The sequence below is a fragment of the Dermacentor silvarum genome, chromosome 2, assembly GCF_013339745.2.
Source record: "Dermacentor silvarum isolate Dsil-2018 chromosome 2, BIME_Dsil_1.4, whole genome shotgun sequence".
NCBI lineage: Eukaryota > Metazoa > Arthropoda > Arachnida > Ixodida > Ixodidae > Dermacentor > Dermacentor silvarum.
Window position 1 is genome coordinate 223,870,306 of NC_051155.1, and position 13,720 is coordinate 223,884,025.

General features: G+C 50.7%; 1 protein-coding gene across 3 annotated transcripts in view; it reads right to left on the reverse strand.

Moving 5' to 3' along the window:
* Positions 1–287: 287 nt before the first annotated feature.
* The window catches only part of LOC119442734 (latent-transforming growth factor beta-binding protein 4), a 29,115-nt gene continuing 15,682 nt past the window's right edge, over positions 288–13,720 (reverse strand). For 2 of the 3 annotated variants that reach the window (XM_049662354.1, XM_037707734.2), the window contains exons 5-10: positions 12,741–13,034; positions 12,021–12,137; positions 10,247–11,173; positions 6,627–6,824; positions 5,724–5,895; positions 288–3,548 (exon numbers count right to left, since the gene is read on the reverse strand). In XM_049662354.1, the coding sequence (XP_049518311.1) occupies positions 3,437–3,548; positions 5,724–5,895; positions 6,627–6,824; positions 10,247–11,173; positions 12,021–12,137; positions 12,741–13,034 (1,820 nt within the window). In that variant the 3' untranslated portion in view covers positions 288–3,436. The remainder of the gene's footprint in view (positions 3,549–5,723; positions 5,896–6,626; positions 6,825–10,246; positions 11,174–12,020; positions 12,138–12,740; positions 13,035–13,720) is intronic. The other variant, XM_049662355.1, reaches the window with a different exon arrangement.

The following is a 13,720-nucleotide window of genomic DNA, read 5'->3' on the forward strand; positions in this document are numbered from 1 at the left end:
TGGGTCACAACCAGTGAACTTGGAGGCATGAAATATGATCTTTTGCTTGAATGAATATTGCTACTGCTGCATTAGAGCGAAAGTGATGCAGCATGTGGTGGAGATTAAGGAAGTCGCTACATTAACAAAAAACGCCGAGATGGCGCAGTGAAGAGCACTAGACCGCGTCTGTCTTTATGGAACAAGCCTTGTATTTGGTCCAACATATCGTGGAAGTTCAGTAGACTCTTGGTGCATTGTGTTTTGTTCATGTGGCCGTAACCAATAAAGAGCCCAGTTGAACCACATTCTTTCTGTACATAGGCCATTTTATTGTTAAACGGAGGCCAACAAACAAACAAAAAAGACACCACACACACACACCGAAGCACATTGTGCGTGTACGTAGCCGCGCGTGTTTGCTTTGTGGGGACGGTTAGAGAGAGCGGTGATTAACCACGACTAGTGCAAACGCTACAGATACGTGGACGAGATTCATACTTTGCCGGGAGCAGCGTACGTGCGCGAGCGCGTTTGTGACGCCTGACTGTCGCGACCGCGGTCTGCAGGCCTCAAAAGAAGATAGAGGTAGATGTACAGTAGAGTGCCGCTTCCCCTACACTTTCAATGTTTTCTGTTGTCACTCTTGAGAAGCACAGGATGCCTACTCATGACTCTGTAAAACAATATGAAGCTGTGAAAGCTGGAGCTGTTGTCAGCCAATCAGGGGCCAAATTCACAGTTCTGCAAGCGTATAACTGTTTGATTGGCACTTGTCTGTGCAGATGTCCAGTCACGACAGCTGTGATGGCGTATTTATGGCAGACAGCGAAGTGCCTAAATACCATGCAGCTCCATCAGTTAGACCTTGAAGTAACTGATGAATGAAATGTCAAGATTTCAGAGTGCATGCATGATTTAGTAATAAAGGCTAACTGTTCGACCAGCAGCTCCTGGATAAAGCAAGTACTTGGCACTCAGGCCCCTGAAATAACAGTAGTGGCGTACCCATTTCCACGCATGGCATTACTAAAGAATGAGCGTGAGAATCGTTGCTTATCATCCCCTTTTTAGTGATGAGTTCTTGGTCAGCTAGCATGACATCACAAATACGAGCGACCAGGCCTTGTGTTATCTATACGATGTAAGTCATGCCTTGATACACTCTCCACTGTGGGAGATGGGCAGTGTCGAGGCAGCAAAGACAAATCGAAGACAAGCAACATGCCAGTCCCTTCCATTTGTTGTTCGGGACTGCCCGAGGCGCTGGTGTACGCAATGATGTCTCTGGCATCCTTGGACATTCTGGGATGAGAAATCGAAGAGACCCAGGGATAATTATAACCTTGCACAAAAAGTACTGTAATTGGCTGTTCACCGTGGTCAGCGCCACCTGGGGTGCAACGCAAGAATCACGTGCTTTATGCCTCTGAGATCGTCAATGCCACTCAGGGTCCAACAGTCTCGGAATCCCTTCGCGTAAACTCACTCAACCGCAGAACGTCAAACATGCGCACTCTCCTGTACATCTCACTGCGTGGTCGCTACCGTTGCTGCATTGCCTGAGGGATTGCGGCGCGGACAGCATTTCTGATTGGGCGGCAAGCGATCACGACGCTTGGCAAGCAGCGATGGGCGATGGCCGGACGGACGGGCCTCCTCCGCGGAGCGTCGTGCGATTTGGCGAACGACTCGAATAGCTTCCTATTTTGGTACCTCTACCGGACGGCGCATTGTCTATGTTCGAGCATATTGAGTATGAAAGCGCGAGTGTCACACACAGCGCGTAGATCACATAACGGACACGAGGGAAGCTATAAATGATTCCTTGTGCTCCTGCTCCTGTCTGCGCTGTCTATATGCTTTCAAAGGGGAATTGCCAACTTCCCCGCACTTTAGTCTAGATGGATGCTTCGTGAGCAATGCTGGGCGAGTAGGGGGCTAGCCGATGAGTTTTTTTTTTTTTTTTTTTTTTTTTTGCGATTCATTTGTACCGTTCGATAGAGGCAATACGCGCGCCATATTCGAGTCGAAAGCCAAAGCTGTCGGAGCGCGTTTCATAGCAACGATTAAAAACACAGGTCTTTCCAAGATTACAAGAAATGCTATGATGTCCGCGGAAGTGTATCGGATCGTACCGCACGCTCTGAGAAAAGAATTGAACAGGTCTCTTCACCTCTTCGTCAGCGTAAAAAGCGCGAGCGACTCCGATTTCGTATCATTCAAGCCCAATCCACTGTGCCAAACAAGCGATTGAGCGAGTTGGTGCCGATTCATTACGAAAACAGCAATAGAGCGAGCGTCTGCTCTCTGTTGAACGGTTCTCAGCACATCCTTTTCATCCGTTGTCGTTTAAGTTGCGAACTCACTTTCGTAAAATTGACGGAGAGGTTGTCTGGCGCGATCTGCTGCTGTCGGGTGCCGATAAGATCAGACAGCGGCATGACATATGTACTAAAAGTAAGTAACCGTCGGATTGGAATAGTTTTGGTGCAGTGAATGTTAGAATTCGACGTATTCATTTTTTTATGCGTTAATATGCGTCACGCAAACGATCTATAGTTATTTCCTAAACGATGATTACTTTGGTAGGCGCACATCCGCATGTGTCCGCGCGCCAACATATGCCACGTGCATGGAAGCGTGACACAATCGCCACGTCTTGATCACGTGCTTCCGCGGAAATCGGTGACGTGGGTTGCATTATCTGCCGTAAGCTGTGACGTCGGCGCGAAGTCATTGCGGACACGGCTGCGACGCGATGTGGTTGCAGTGCATTTAGATGTACTAGCGGGAAAAAAAAAAAGAAAAGAAAAACTGACGCAGTTGTGTATTACCGCTGTCTTAATTAAGGCAACTCTAGATGACATTTCGTTACTACAGCATGCCTACTCGTTTATTCGCTCCTGAATTATACACTATATGATTATAGTGTGTAAAAGCAAAGGGGCCATGGTTGTCGCGAAAAATAATCAGTTTCTTGGCTACCTAAGCGTGCGGTCTTGAGTGCACTGCGGTGATTTTATAACCGTGTTCAAACTGCAGGTGCAGTGCCGTGAAGTAATTCGGCTTCCTTGCGGAACACGTAACCCTTGTCCTTTTGTTCACGAACGCGCGTGTGCGCTTATTCCCATCAACCGCACATTCGCGCGACACTCTAATGCAGTAATTATGCGGTCATACTAATACAAAGAAGGGGGGAAAATGAATACGAATTAACTTGCAACCACATCGCGCCTCTGCGACATATACGCGAATTCGCTGAAACGTCTTTGACGTGCCGCGAGATGTTAGAAACGTGATCAATGCGTGACGAAGGGACGACACCCTTGACATCCCTGCTTCCATCGGCGGCCCTGGCTGGGGCCGAAGAGTTTGGCCGCGTTGCTTCCCACGCCGTACACTGCACAGCGCAGGCGTCGTCGCCGTGTCGGCAGCAGGCCTGGGCGCTGGCGGCTCAGCGAATGATGAGCGGAGCGTGCAGGCCGGCCGAGGCGGCGGCCAGCCACTCGGGATTCCCCTCAGAAACGCTGCCATCCGGGTTCAGCCAGGATTTGTCTGGGTCTTCGCTGGGGAGAAGCCAAGATGCGCTCAGGACAGGTCCTCTCGCGGTTTATTGAGTCATTCTATATAGAAGGAACATTCATGAGACAGCGGAACAGACTCAACAGTGTGGATCCCCGCGCCATCTATCCTCAGCAGTAAACCATTGCCTCGGAGTTGTACGGGACGCAATCCTTCGTGTGCGTCGGACTTCTACAGGACGTCGAAAAGCGACGTTCAGGATATCAGTTAATTTTATCGTTTCAGTACTGTTTTAAACACGTTTTGAACATAGTAAGAAAACGTTGCTGATCTGTCGTAGAGTCTGCTGTGAACATGCGAGCCAGATATTACTGCGCTGCATGCAGCAGGCAATTTACAATGTCGTCTCAAGAACAGCGAAAAATCTTGCTCTCGCTTCCGCAATGCCGTCGTGCAGCGTCATCGAAAGCGGCTGGCCCACCAACGCTATTGGCTCATTTCGTGATCGCGATAGCATTCTCAGTAATACATAATTGCTAATATTGAGTTAAATAAATGAAAATACTCGTACATGTCTGCGATCTCAAAAAGACAGTAAAGTCATCTTTGCACTGCGCGTAGCTGCGTCTGCTGCGCGTGGCCTCCGAAATGGCAGCGGCGTGCTGCGTAGCGTAGTCTACCGCGGCGACCACGTGGTGCCGCGACGATCCCTTTCGCGGCTGCGAAACTCAACCTTTGGCCGAGGCTCTTCCCCTTTTGGCTTCTCCGCTGTGTAGCTTCCAGCGCGCTAGCGGAGACGAAAAGAGACAGAAGGCCGGGTATCGGTGCGATAACTCAATTTACCGTATAGGCTCGTGTAAGGGCCGCAGCCCCGAATTGGTAGCCCAAAATTTGGGGGGAAGAAAAATTGCGATGGAGAAGCACTCGCGTTCGGTGCCGCGCGCATGCATCGGCGAATTTTTGCGCGGTGCGTACGTCCGCGTGCCGCTACTAGATCGCGAGGACCAGGGTGTGCACAAGGTCCGTGGTGTGCACAAGTCGCTGGCTGCGCCGGCACTATTTTGACCAAAAGGTGCGATCCCGTGTAAGGGCCGCACCTCATCGAAATTGTCAAAAGAAGGGCCGCCCTTACCCAAGCCTCAATTTTTTGCGGCATGAGATGTGCGGGACATCTTGCGAGACATCTCGCTTGCTGTGAATGTTGTTCAGTGCTAGGCCTCTGCAACTTGATCAACAACATTGAATGACCATGGAGGCTGCATGTAAAGCACGCGTGTTTGAAGGCTAAGTTACAAATGAACACACTGTCCCATGCGAGCTCGCGATTTCCTTGGCTTCCTGTAAAACTGGAATCGCGTTGCACTCAACACCGCCTCTGTTTGCCTCGTAGGGAGAAGTGGGAATTGTTTTCCTGTTGTGGGCGCGACATCCCTGACGCGATGAAGTGCTTGTAACACGATACCTAGTCCTCTTGATGCGCTCAATGTATTTCAAATCTCTCTTGCGCAAATTTTATTTGACCCCTGCTCGAAACTGTTCCAAGGCCCTTGTACGTATCCTTTATATATATTATGCGCGCATGCCGCTACTATACGTACATGCTTTGGGTGCAGGGCATATAGTCATACCGCAGAAGACCTACAACCAGTCGTATGCCGCCGATGACTGTGATGTTTCGCCGATCGTATCTCACGTGTAACGTGTCTTGCGCAGTCACGATAAGTTTCAAGTTCCTCGACCGTGAAGTGAAACGGGCCTTGAGCGCCAATTTGACAAACACCTAAGGAAACTCGGAATGGCCCCCGTGTGGTACGGCGATCGAAAAGGAACTGGAAGTATTTACTTTGAACAAATGCACTTTATACCTCTGCAAGGACAAAACATGGCCTAAGGTTCTCGTAGTCGTAGAGAGGACCAACATTAGTTGAGGGAAATCCCCGGCCACTGCCAGCATTATTAACTGGGCACTCGTCTTTGCAGGAAAAGTCTTCAACAGTGTATAGAACCAAACAGCTTGGGGCCGTGGTTTTGGCTAGAATGTTCTCGTTCGTCGAAGAAATCGCAAGGCGGCAGTAAAGTGTTTGAGCCAGGGAGATAGACCATTGTCGTGTGTACGGGTCTCATAGTCCCTTGAATCTACTGTGTTGCGATGGACTAGGTGCTAATATAATGGGCGGAGAGTGCGGAAAAAAGCATGCGGATTGGAAAATTGGCCGTACAGCGTGCGCTGCTTGAGCTGGGCGCAGGATCGTCCGAGGCGTCGCACGCAGCCCCGGTAGCTCTGGTGCACGCGGCAGTGGCACACGCTCACCACCGCCAGCACGATGAGGCAGGCGCCCGCCAGAGTGGCCGCCGCGATGTAGATGTTGTGCAGCTGGTCAGCAGGACGACCTGCGAGCGAACGCGCTTGTTTGTGCACGGAGTCGGCGTACACGTACCCGCGTGGTCACGGTACGTGCGGCATAGGAGCGAGCCAGAAGTTCACCGGAAGGTGGAGGCTTGAAGTGATCATCGATTGTCAAACGAGGCTCCAGTGACATTGCTTGTTCAATCACTGTCGATCACATATGGTGCTACAGTTTTGGCCTCGATGCCAGCGTTGTACCAATACAAACTGTGCTCAATCGCCGTTTTTCCCTGCCACCTGCTCGTCTTGTGTTATAACTGCAGTGACCTATAGTCAGGAATTTTTGCGGGGGTTGGGGGTTAGGCGAGTGTTGTACGTTTTTTATGTCTGATATCCTGGTACATAAACTTCGGTGTGCGCCCATCGGCTACGCCCCTGATTATAACTTAAAAAGGCACCCGCGAAGAGGGTCAACCACAGAACACCCATAGGTCAACTGCCTGCGTTGCGTGAAGAGCACATTAGACGGATTGAAAACGACACAAGGATCTGCTGCATGCTGGACTCTCCCTTAAGTGTCTTCGAATCTTCCGTGGTCGTCAATCCGTCTGCTGAGCTCTTCACACAACGGACATATAGTATTCCATTTTGTATGTTACACAGGAACACTGCATCAACTAATAATAATATCCGAGCGTTATATATAGATCTTCAGTACGTATGGTATATACACGAGACTCTGAGGCCACTTTGCGCTGTGTAGAGGAGAACTGACCCTGCGTCCTGGCCATGGCGTCGGCGGGTGCGGACGGCGGCAGCTGCGAGCCGCCGGCTATCGCGTTGAGCTCGCACGTGTCGCCAGTGAAACTCCGGGCACAGGAGCAGTAGAAGGAGTCCAGGCTGGGCCAGCACGAGCCGCCGTTCTGGCATGGGTTCGGGAAGCACGGGTCGTACCGCTGCGTGCAGCCTGGACCTGCATGGGAGCAATTGCGACCGCGGTTCGCATTTGTGGCTTCACTCTTTATACGTATACGCGCACTGTCCGCATTTATACTTATAAAAGAAAGAAAGAAGAGAAAACATCATTTTATTCATCTGTAGCACAGCTGTAGAAAGCGAGGAGCGCGAAAATTTATTCCTTGTATGTAAGAGCTATAGTGTTAATACCAGCTTTTGTTCGGGCCGGTGGCTCATATGGTAGCTAGGCTGGAGCTCGTCCCTGCACCTAATGCATTTAATAACAGTAAGCTTTAGTCACCACCACCGGAAGCTGTCTGATTGAATCCTCTGTTGACTAGAGGTCTCTCCCGAAGCTCTCCATTTAAAAAGGAAGAGAATGTTAGCTGCAGGCGGATGTAGCCTTGTAAGACATGCCGGAAATTGCCCGGAAATTGCTCCGCTCGAGCCATCTCCTTTCAGGAAAGTTCGTCACCGTTCAGAAGCGCAGCACGAAACAGGTGATCAGGACACGCACAGCGAGGCGGAACAGCTAGACAAGCCCGCAGCCTGTGAGCCATATCCCGCGCGCGATGCCGCGCCTGGCCACCCTACCCCCCGAAGTAACGCCCTGAAATCAGTCTGCCAAGCATTACCTATCACAAGCCAAGTCCACATCATTTAAATATCGACTTCTCTACATATATCGGCTCCTCTACAGTTACACGTTCCCTGTACACAAGAATTGTTACATTTGTCTGTTTTTCCGATCCTTTGGCGCAGTCCCGCTGTACGTATACTTAGTAACCATGCAAGTGACCACAACTATATGGAGGGTGTAAAAACTGCTTTTTCCATGCTCTCCATATACGTGCCCTTCATATAACCCAGAACCCTCCACAGGTCGCATGTTTAGGAAGGGACTCGGTATTTGCGGCTTCACGAGATTTCGCAACACCCATGAGCAGACAAGCCAAATGGTCCTTCAATACTGAAGCCACATGGTCCGCTTCCGTCAATTTGACCTCGTCCGGACATGTAACGCAAGTACGAAATATCCATTGTTTGAAATAAACGATCACTTCGAAATTTGCAGTGGAACAAAGATTTATATACTTCATGTAACTTATGAGATCGTAGTTAGCACTTGCCCTCGGGAGCAGGAAGATGTAGACGACGTATAACGCCGTTATACGCACTGTAACCTGTGGTTGAAATGGTATATATATGTACTCGAGCAACCCTTATACGTCTCTTTTAGAAACAGCTTCTGTGGTCGTGCAAAGGCATGTCTACCAGTGCACAATATATGCGGCTATGGCCTACAAGAGAAGACCGCTTACAAAGTATACAGCGAGTTTGTTACCATGCACGTGGGTTCGATCATAGTTCCCAGCATACGTGTTTTTCTCAGGCTCTTCGACCGTTCCTGGGCGTTTTTTTTTTCCTCCGGTGTTCTTCCACACTGTAATAATGACCCTGCTTGTTTTACAATATTGTGTGTAGGAGGCTCATTCTTGAATTGACGGTGGTACAAGTCCCGAAATTTAAACAGTGCGTGTCCCTTTTAATACCTATAGTGCTATCGATAGAGCTCACAATCTATACCTGTCAGCGATTTCTTGTGTTTGGCATCATCCGATGTTCAATATACCAAGTTTGAATCGACGAGGTCTCTCCTCCAAAGAAACATATAAGCACTTACCTGGACTTTGAAATGTGGTGGGATATCTCAAGTTCAAATTAAAGAGATTTATCCTGCATGGAAGCTCGGCATGGTCACCGAGTCCGACGATATGACTTCGTGTATGTATGACGTCATCGGGGCCGCCATGTTGTTGCTCGTCTAGCGCATGGGAAGGTGGTCGCCGGTTTTGCCCATCTCAGGGTTATCTTCAGAGGCTATTCGAAAGCTGTGCATAGGATTCCAACACGGAGTTATCTGAGCTTTTGTTTTTCTTTTTTTTTTCTCTCTCTCTCTCTGAAGGAAGGCAAGCGCACGTACCTGCCGAGTGTTTCACACAAAAAATGAGCGCAGGAAATGTCTGAATTTTAAAGCGAGTCTTTGTTGCAAGGCGGCAGAATTAAAGAACTTCGGAGTAAACCGGTGATCCTCCCGAGAACGCTGCCGAGTTCTTATCGTTTCCGGGCGCATATATCGGTCGCAGCCGCTGCGCGCTGTGCGTCCGCCCTTGAAAGAGAATCGCGCCGGCCTCCTTTTCAGCAAGCTGGGTCAAGAACGGCACGCGCCGCCAATGCGCCCGCTCGTGACGACAGCCCCTTTGCAAGCTACTCCGCGCTTATCCGGAGCCGAAACGTTTGACGCGACCTCCAAACGCCTCTTAACGAGCGGGCAATTCGCAAACGCGTCAGGTGGAGTTAGGAAAAACACACACGGAACACGTGCGTCGTGGTCTGCGCAAAATGGACCCTTCGACGCCTGCCTTTTTTAACGATTCAGACTTTCTCCTCGAAACCAGGTTGTTTGGGCAAGAAAGGAAAATAACGAAAACGGAAGAAGTACAGCTCGTGAGTGGTGAGCTTTCGGACACTGCAGGGACAGCGGTCTCTGGTCGCTGCAATTACCTTATATTTTCGATACCGGCGCCGCAGCACGATTGGTAGCGCAACGCACGCGTAATGCAGAAGTTCGGCTCCCGCCGGCGGCAAGTTGTTTTTTCTTCCACTTTCATTTCCATGTAGGTTATCATTTCTACACTTGAATTAAAGCTACAGATAATTTCCCCCTTTGCTTTCCTTGGCTTGATTATATGTTGACTTGATATGGTTGTGACTAACAAAAGTCGCGCCCCTCGATTTCCCTTCTATTCGTTCGTAACGCAAATGCAAGCTCGATGGCCAGAAGGTTTGCTGACATTCAGTATTTTATTTTTATTTTATTAAAATTACTTATGGGCATATGTTCCCTGGAAAGTCAACTTTTGTTTTGTGTTAGTCTTCAAAGGCACAGAAAAGCTTTTACCACTGATAGGCAGCCCGCTTCCTCTATATTTAGTAAACATTGGAAGACCTCAACAGAAGGGAAAGGACGTCACCATGTTGCGTTAATGCGGACGTATATATATATATATATAATGTGACTGTATTGTCCACCGTGCAGTGCTCTCGGTCGTTTTTCAAGCGGCGGCGCAATAATCACAGAGTCGGACAGAAAGTGTTCTTCCGAAACAATTTTTGCTTTGAAGACGGCATACTTCGTGGACCGAAACAAGCTATAACACAGTTAAGCGCTTTTGAAAGCTTACGGGCAGGTACGCTTGACGGCCGCTGTTACAGTCCTTATTACGGTACCTTTTCTTTAAAAAATTATCGGTGTTTATTATTATTGGCGTGCCCCTTTAATACTTGTCATGTTCTTTCTTTTATACATATTGCTCCGGTGTAGGCAAAGCCCACGTTTGCCCATTTTGACGAGTCGGCCACGAGCGGCTCACTCACCGTCGTGCCTGCAGAGGCAGGAGTAGTTGTTCCCGCGGTCCAGGCACTGTGCGGGCGGCGGGCACGGGTTGGGCCGGCACAGGTCCACCTTGATCTCGCATCGGCGCCCTGCGTAGCCGGGCCCGCAGTGGCAGCGGAAGCCGGCCACCAGGTCCTCGCACTGGGCGCCGTGCGCGCAGGGCCCGGAGTCGCACTCGTCGTACTCGAACTCGCACAGGTCGCCCCCGTAGCCCGGCAGGCAGTAGCACCGGAAGCCTCCGCTCCCGGCCGGCAGGTCTTCGCACTTGCCGTGCACGCACGGACGGGCGCCGCACGCGCTGCCGCCGCTCTGGTTCCTCGACGTCTCGGTCGTCGTGGGCGCCGGGGGCACGGTGCTTGTGCTAGCGCTGGTCGTCGTCGTCGTGTTGTTCTCACTCTGACGGTCTTGCTGCGCCGGCAGTTGCTGCTGCGGCTTTTGGCCTTGCACAAGCGTGCTCAGTTGGGATTGTCGGTCGTCTTGTTGCTCCGGTGGTATTTCTGTCGGTTGCTCAGACTTATTGTCCGTGTGCTCGGCCGGTTGCTGTGTCTGCTGCTTTCCCTGATCTTGTTGAAGTTTCTGAGCTACAGCAACTCGCTGCTGTTGCTGTTGCCCTGGTTGAGGTGTCTGCCCGGGTGGGTCCCCGAAAGGCTGCTCCGTCTTTAATGGCTGCTCAGTCTGCGTCGTTTCCTCCTGAAGTTGCTTGTGGTCGGGTTGTTGCAGTTGCGGACGCTGCGTGTCTTGCTGCCCTTGCTGAGTTTTCCACTGGTCGGGTTGCTGCGTCGGTTGCAGCTTTGGCTGCGCCGGCTCTTGCTGCTGCGTTGTCTCCTGCTCTTTGCTCGGCTGTTGTTGCAGCTGCGTCTGTCCTGGCTGTTGTTGCTCTGCCGTGGTGGGGACGCTGGTCGACGTGTCTGCGAAAGATCAGTTACATTGCACAAAAGGCCAAAAGAGTTGCAAGAAAAAGAAATCAACCATGAAATTCACGAAGTGCTACTTGTAATATTTGACAAATGTTATTCTGATTCTGAACCTCGTTGCCATATTCTGCTGCAAACGTGTTTGTAAGGCGTTGAGCGTAACGCTGACGTTCTTGTCGCCCTTCAATCAGTCAATTCGTCTAGGGTTGGTTGACTGCCTACCATTTAGACATCACAATAACATTGAATAAACTACGTTAAAGGAAGGTTACGGGCGCACAATGCTCATTTTCTGAAGCAACCGCGCCTGAGAGCAGGAAGGTGGAAGCTGCAGACTGGCATTCCGTAAGCAAGCTTTAGCCACACATCTCTCGCCTTAACCAAAATGCCCGCTTTCCCGCAAGAAGCACTGCTAAAGCCGAGACACGTTTTGAAAGCTAGGACGATGCGAGAAACGGATGGCGGCAGGAATAATGTCGCCAACCCGCATGCTGACACTGGTTTTAGTCCGTCATCTTGGTCAGGTCAAACGAAGTGTGTGGACAATCGCACTTGCAGGTTTTGCATGTCGTCTATTTCTATGTTGGTCTGCTGGTGAAGGAGTGTGTCGCGCGCGCGAATAGACGAAGTTTGTCTTGCGCGATGATACTAGAATTGCTGGGGCTGTTGCTGTGCGCGGTACGGAGATATTACTTATAAAGAGCACATGTTTTTCGGGCACTGATCTCGGTGGATATAACTACGCAGAGGTTTGTCCCGGACGTGATGTTTCCGCGGAAATATGAAAGTAATGCGAGACGGCTCCAAGCGGTACACTGTTCCAGCGCAGCGTGTCACGTACCAAGTACGCAGGTGCGGTTAGTGGCGTCATCAGGTGTCTGCATACAGCGGCTGCCCTGTGGACAAGGGTGCAGCTCGCACGCCCCTAGTGGTTCTTCGCAGCGCCGGCCGCGGAAGCCTGCAAGAAAGGCACTTTGTTCACTAATTGTGGCACACCGCCATGCGCGGTGTGCGAGGTCCCCGTCGTTACGTGTAATAACAGTGAAAAAAATTTGTTGCAAGGGCATCACGGATCAATCCCCGCAAAATTAAAGCTGTACCTGGGCCGCTTTCCAACGATGAGATGCAATGTTGCCGCGTTTGTTAGTTTGGTGAAAATACTGTTTATAACATGATCTTTTCGAGCTTAATTTGTTTACGGCACTACAACGATGGTAGACTGCATCCAATACCAAGTTCCCTGTCAGTTTTCACGAGCGTTATGGTATATTCCACAGTGGCGCGTTCAAGAGGTCTTTGCAGAAAAAAAAAAAATGACATAGACGAGTAGGAAGTGCTCCATGCTGACTACCAACGAAGCGGCTGTGAGTTCTATTTCTGATCTCAGTGGCATAATGATCACGCGAGCGGAGCGCAGATACGCCGGTCTATTAAGACGCGTTACAAATAATGCCCGGTGGCGGATCTCGGTCCGAAGTTCTTTACTACGGCGTATCTTTCATTGACGAGGTACAAACATTTACAGTTATCGAAAACGCGATGGTGGCCGCGTGGTGCTTACCGTGAGGGCAGAGGCACTGGAAGAGTGATCCCGACAGTCCCTCGGCGATGTCGACGCAGAAGCCCTGGTTGAGGCACGGCTTGTGGAAGCAGCCGTCGCGCTCCTCGCAGAAGCGGCCCGACAGGCCGGGGCAGCAGCGACACGCGTACGACGCGGCCCCCGGCTCGAGGACGCAGGCGCCGCCTCCCGCCGAGCAGGGGGCCTCCGAGCTTCCCGCCGCCTCTTCGGCCGTTCGCGAGCACTCGTGACCGGCCACGCTCACGTTCAGCAGCCACGCCGAACCCCAAAGGTGAACTGTACGCATGCGCGCGGCGGAGGTAAAGACAGGAATTGGTGGATGGTATTTATCGGAAAGTATGACTCTATAGGATCTCTTGGGAAAGGGTGAGTGGTTGAGAAGGAGTGGAGTTTAATGAAGAGAAATGAGGAGAGGTCGGCCTGGAGACCGTACCTGCTACTCCTCGCTGGCGTAAGGGGAAGTGCGAGATACAGGGAGAGGTAGGTGGCAGGGGATTATGATATGGTACAATGAGCTACTATATACACGTTGTCCAATACGCGGATGCGCGCTTAAGACACACTACACGCAGGAGAAATCTTGTCCACACAAAACGTTATCTCGCAAACACATTTCGTACTGTCCTCACTTCTCAAAAAACCTGTTTTCACAGGTCCTAGAGACGACCGTCTAAGCCAGTCTCGCACAGAAAGGTCAAGGGTGATTTTATGGTGCGTTGGGCATGGTCAACTCTTCTCCACGCGCCCAAAATATTTTCTTCCGAAAAGGGGGGTGAGTGATTGTGTATGCATGTGCTTTGTGACCATAGAAGTAGCAAAATATCTATGACGTCAAGCAGAGGTGGTGCGACAACTTGAAATAGGTCCCGCCTCATGTCTTTCGTTGCACCCTTCTTGGCATCGGGGGTTCTATTCCCGCCTGCAGCGGTCGCATTGCGATGGAGGCGAAATGCAAAAACGCT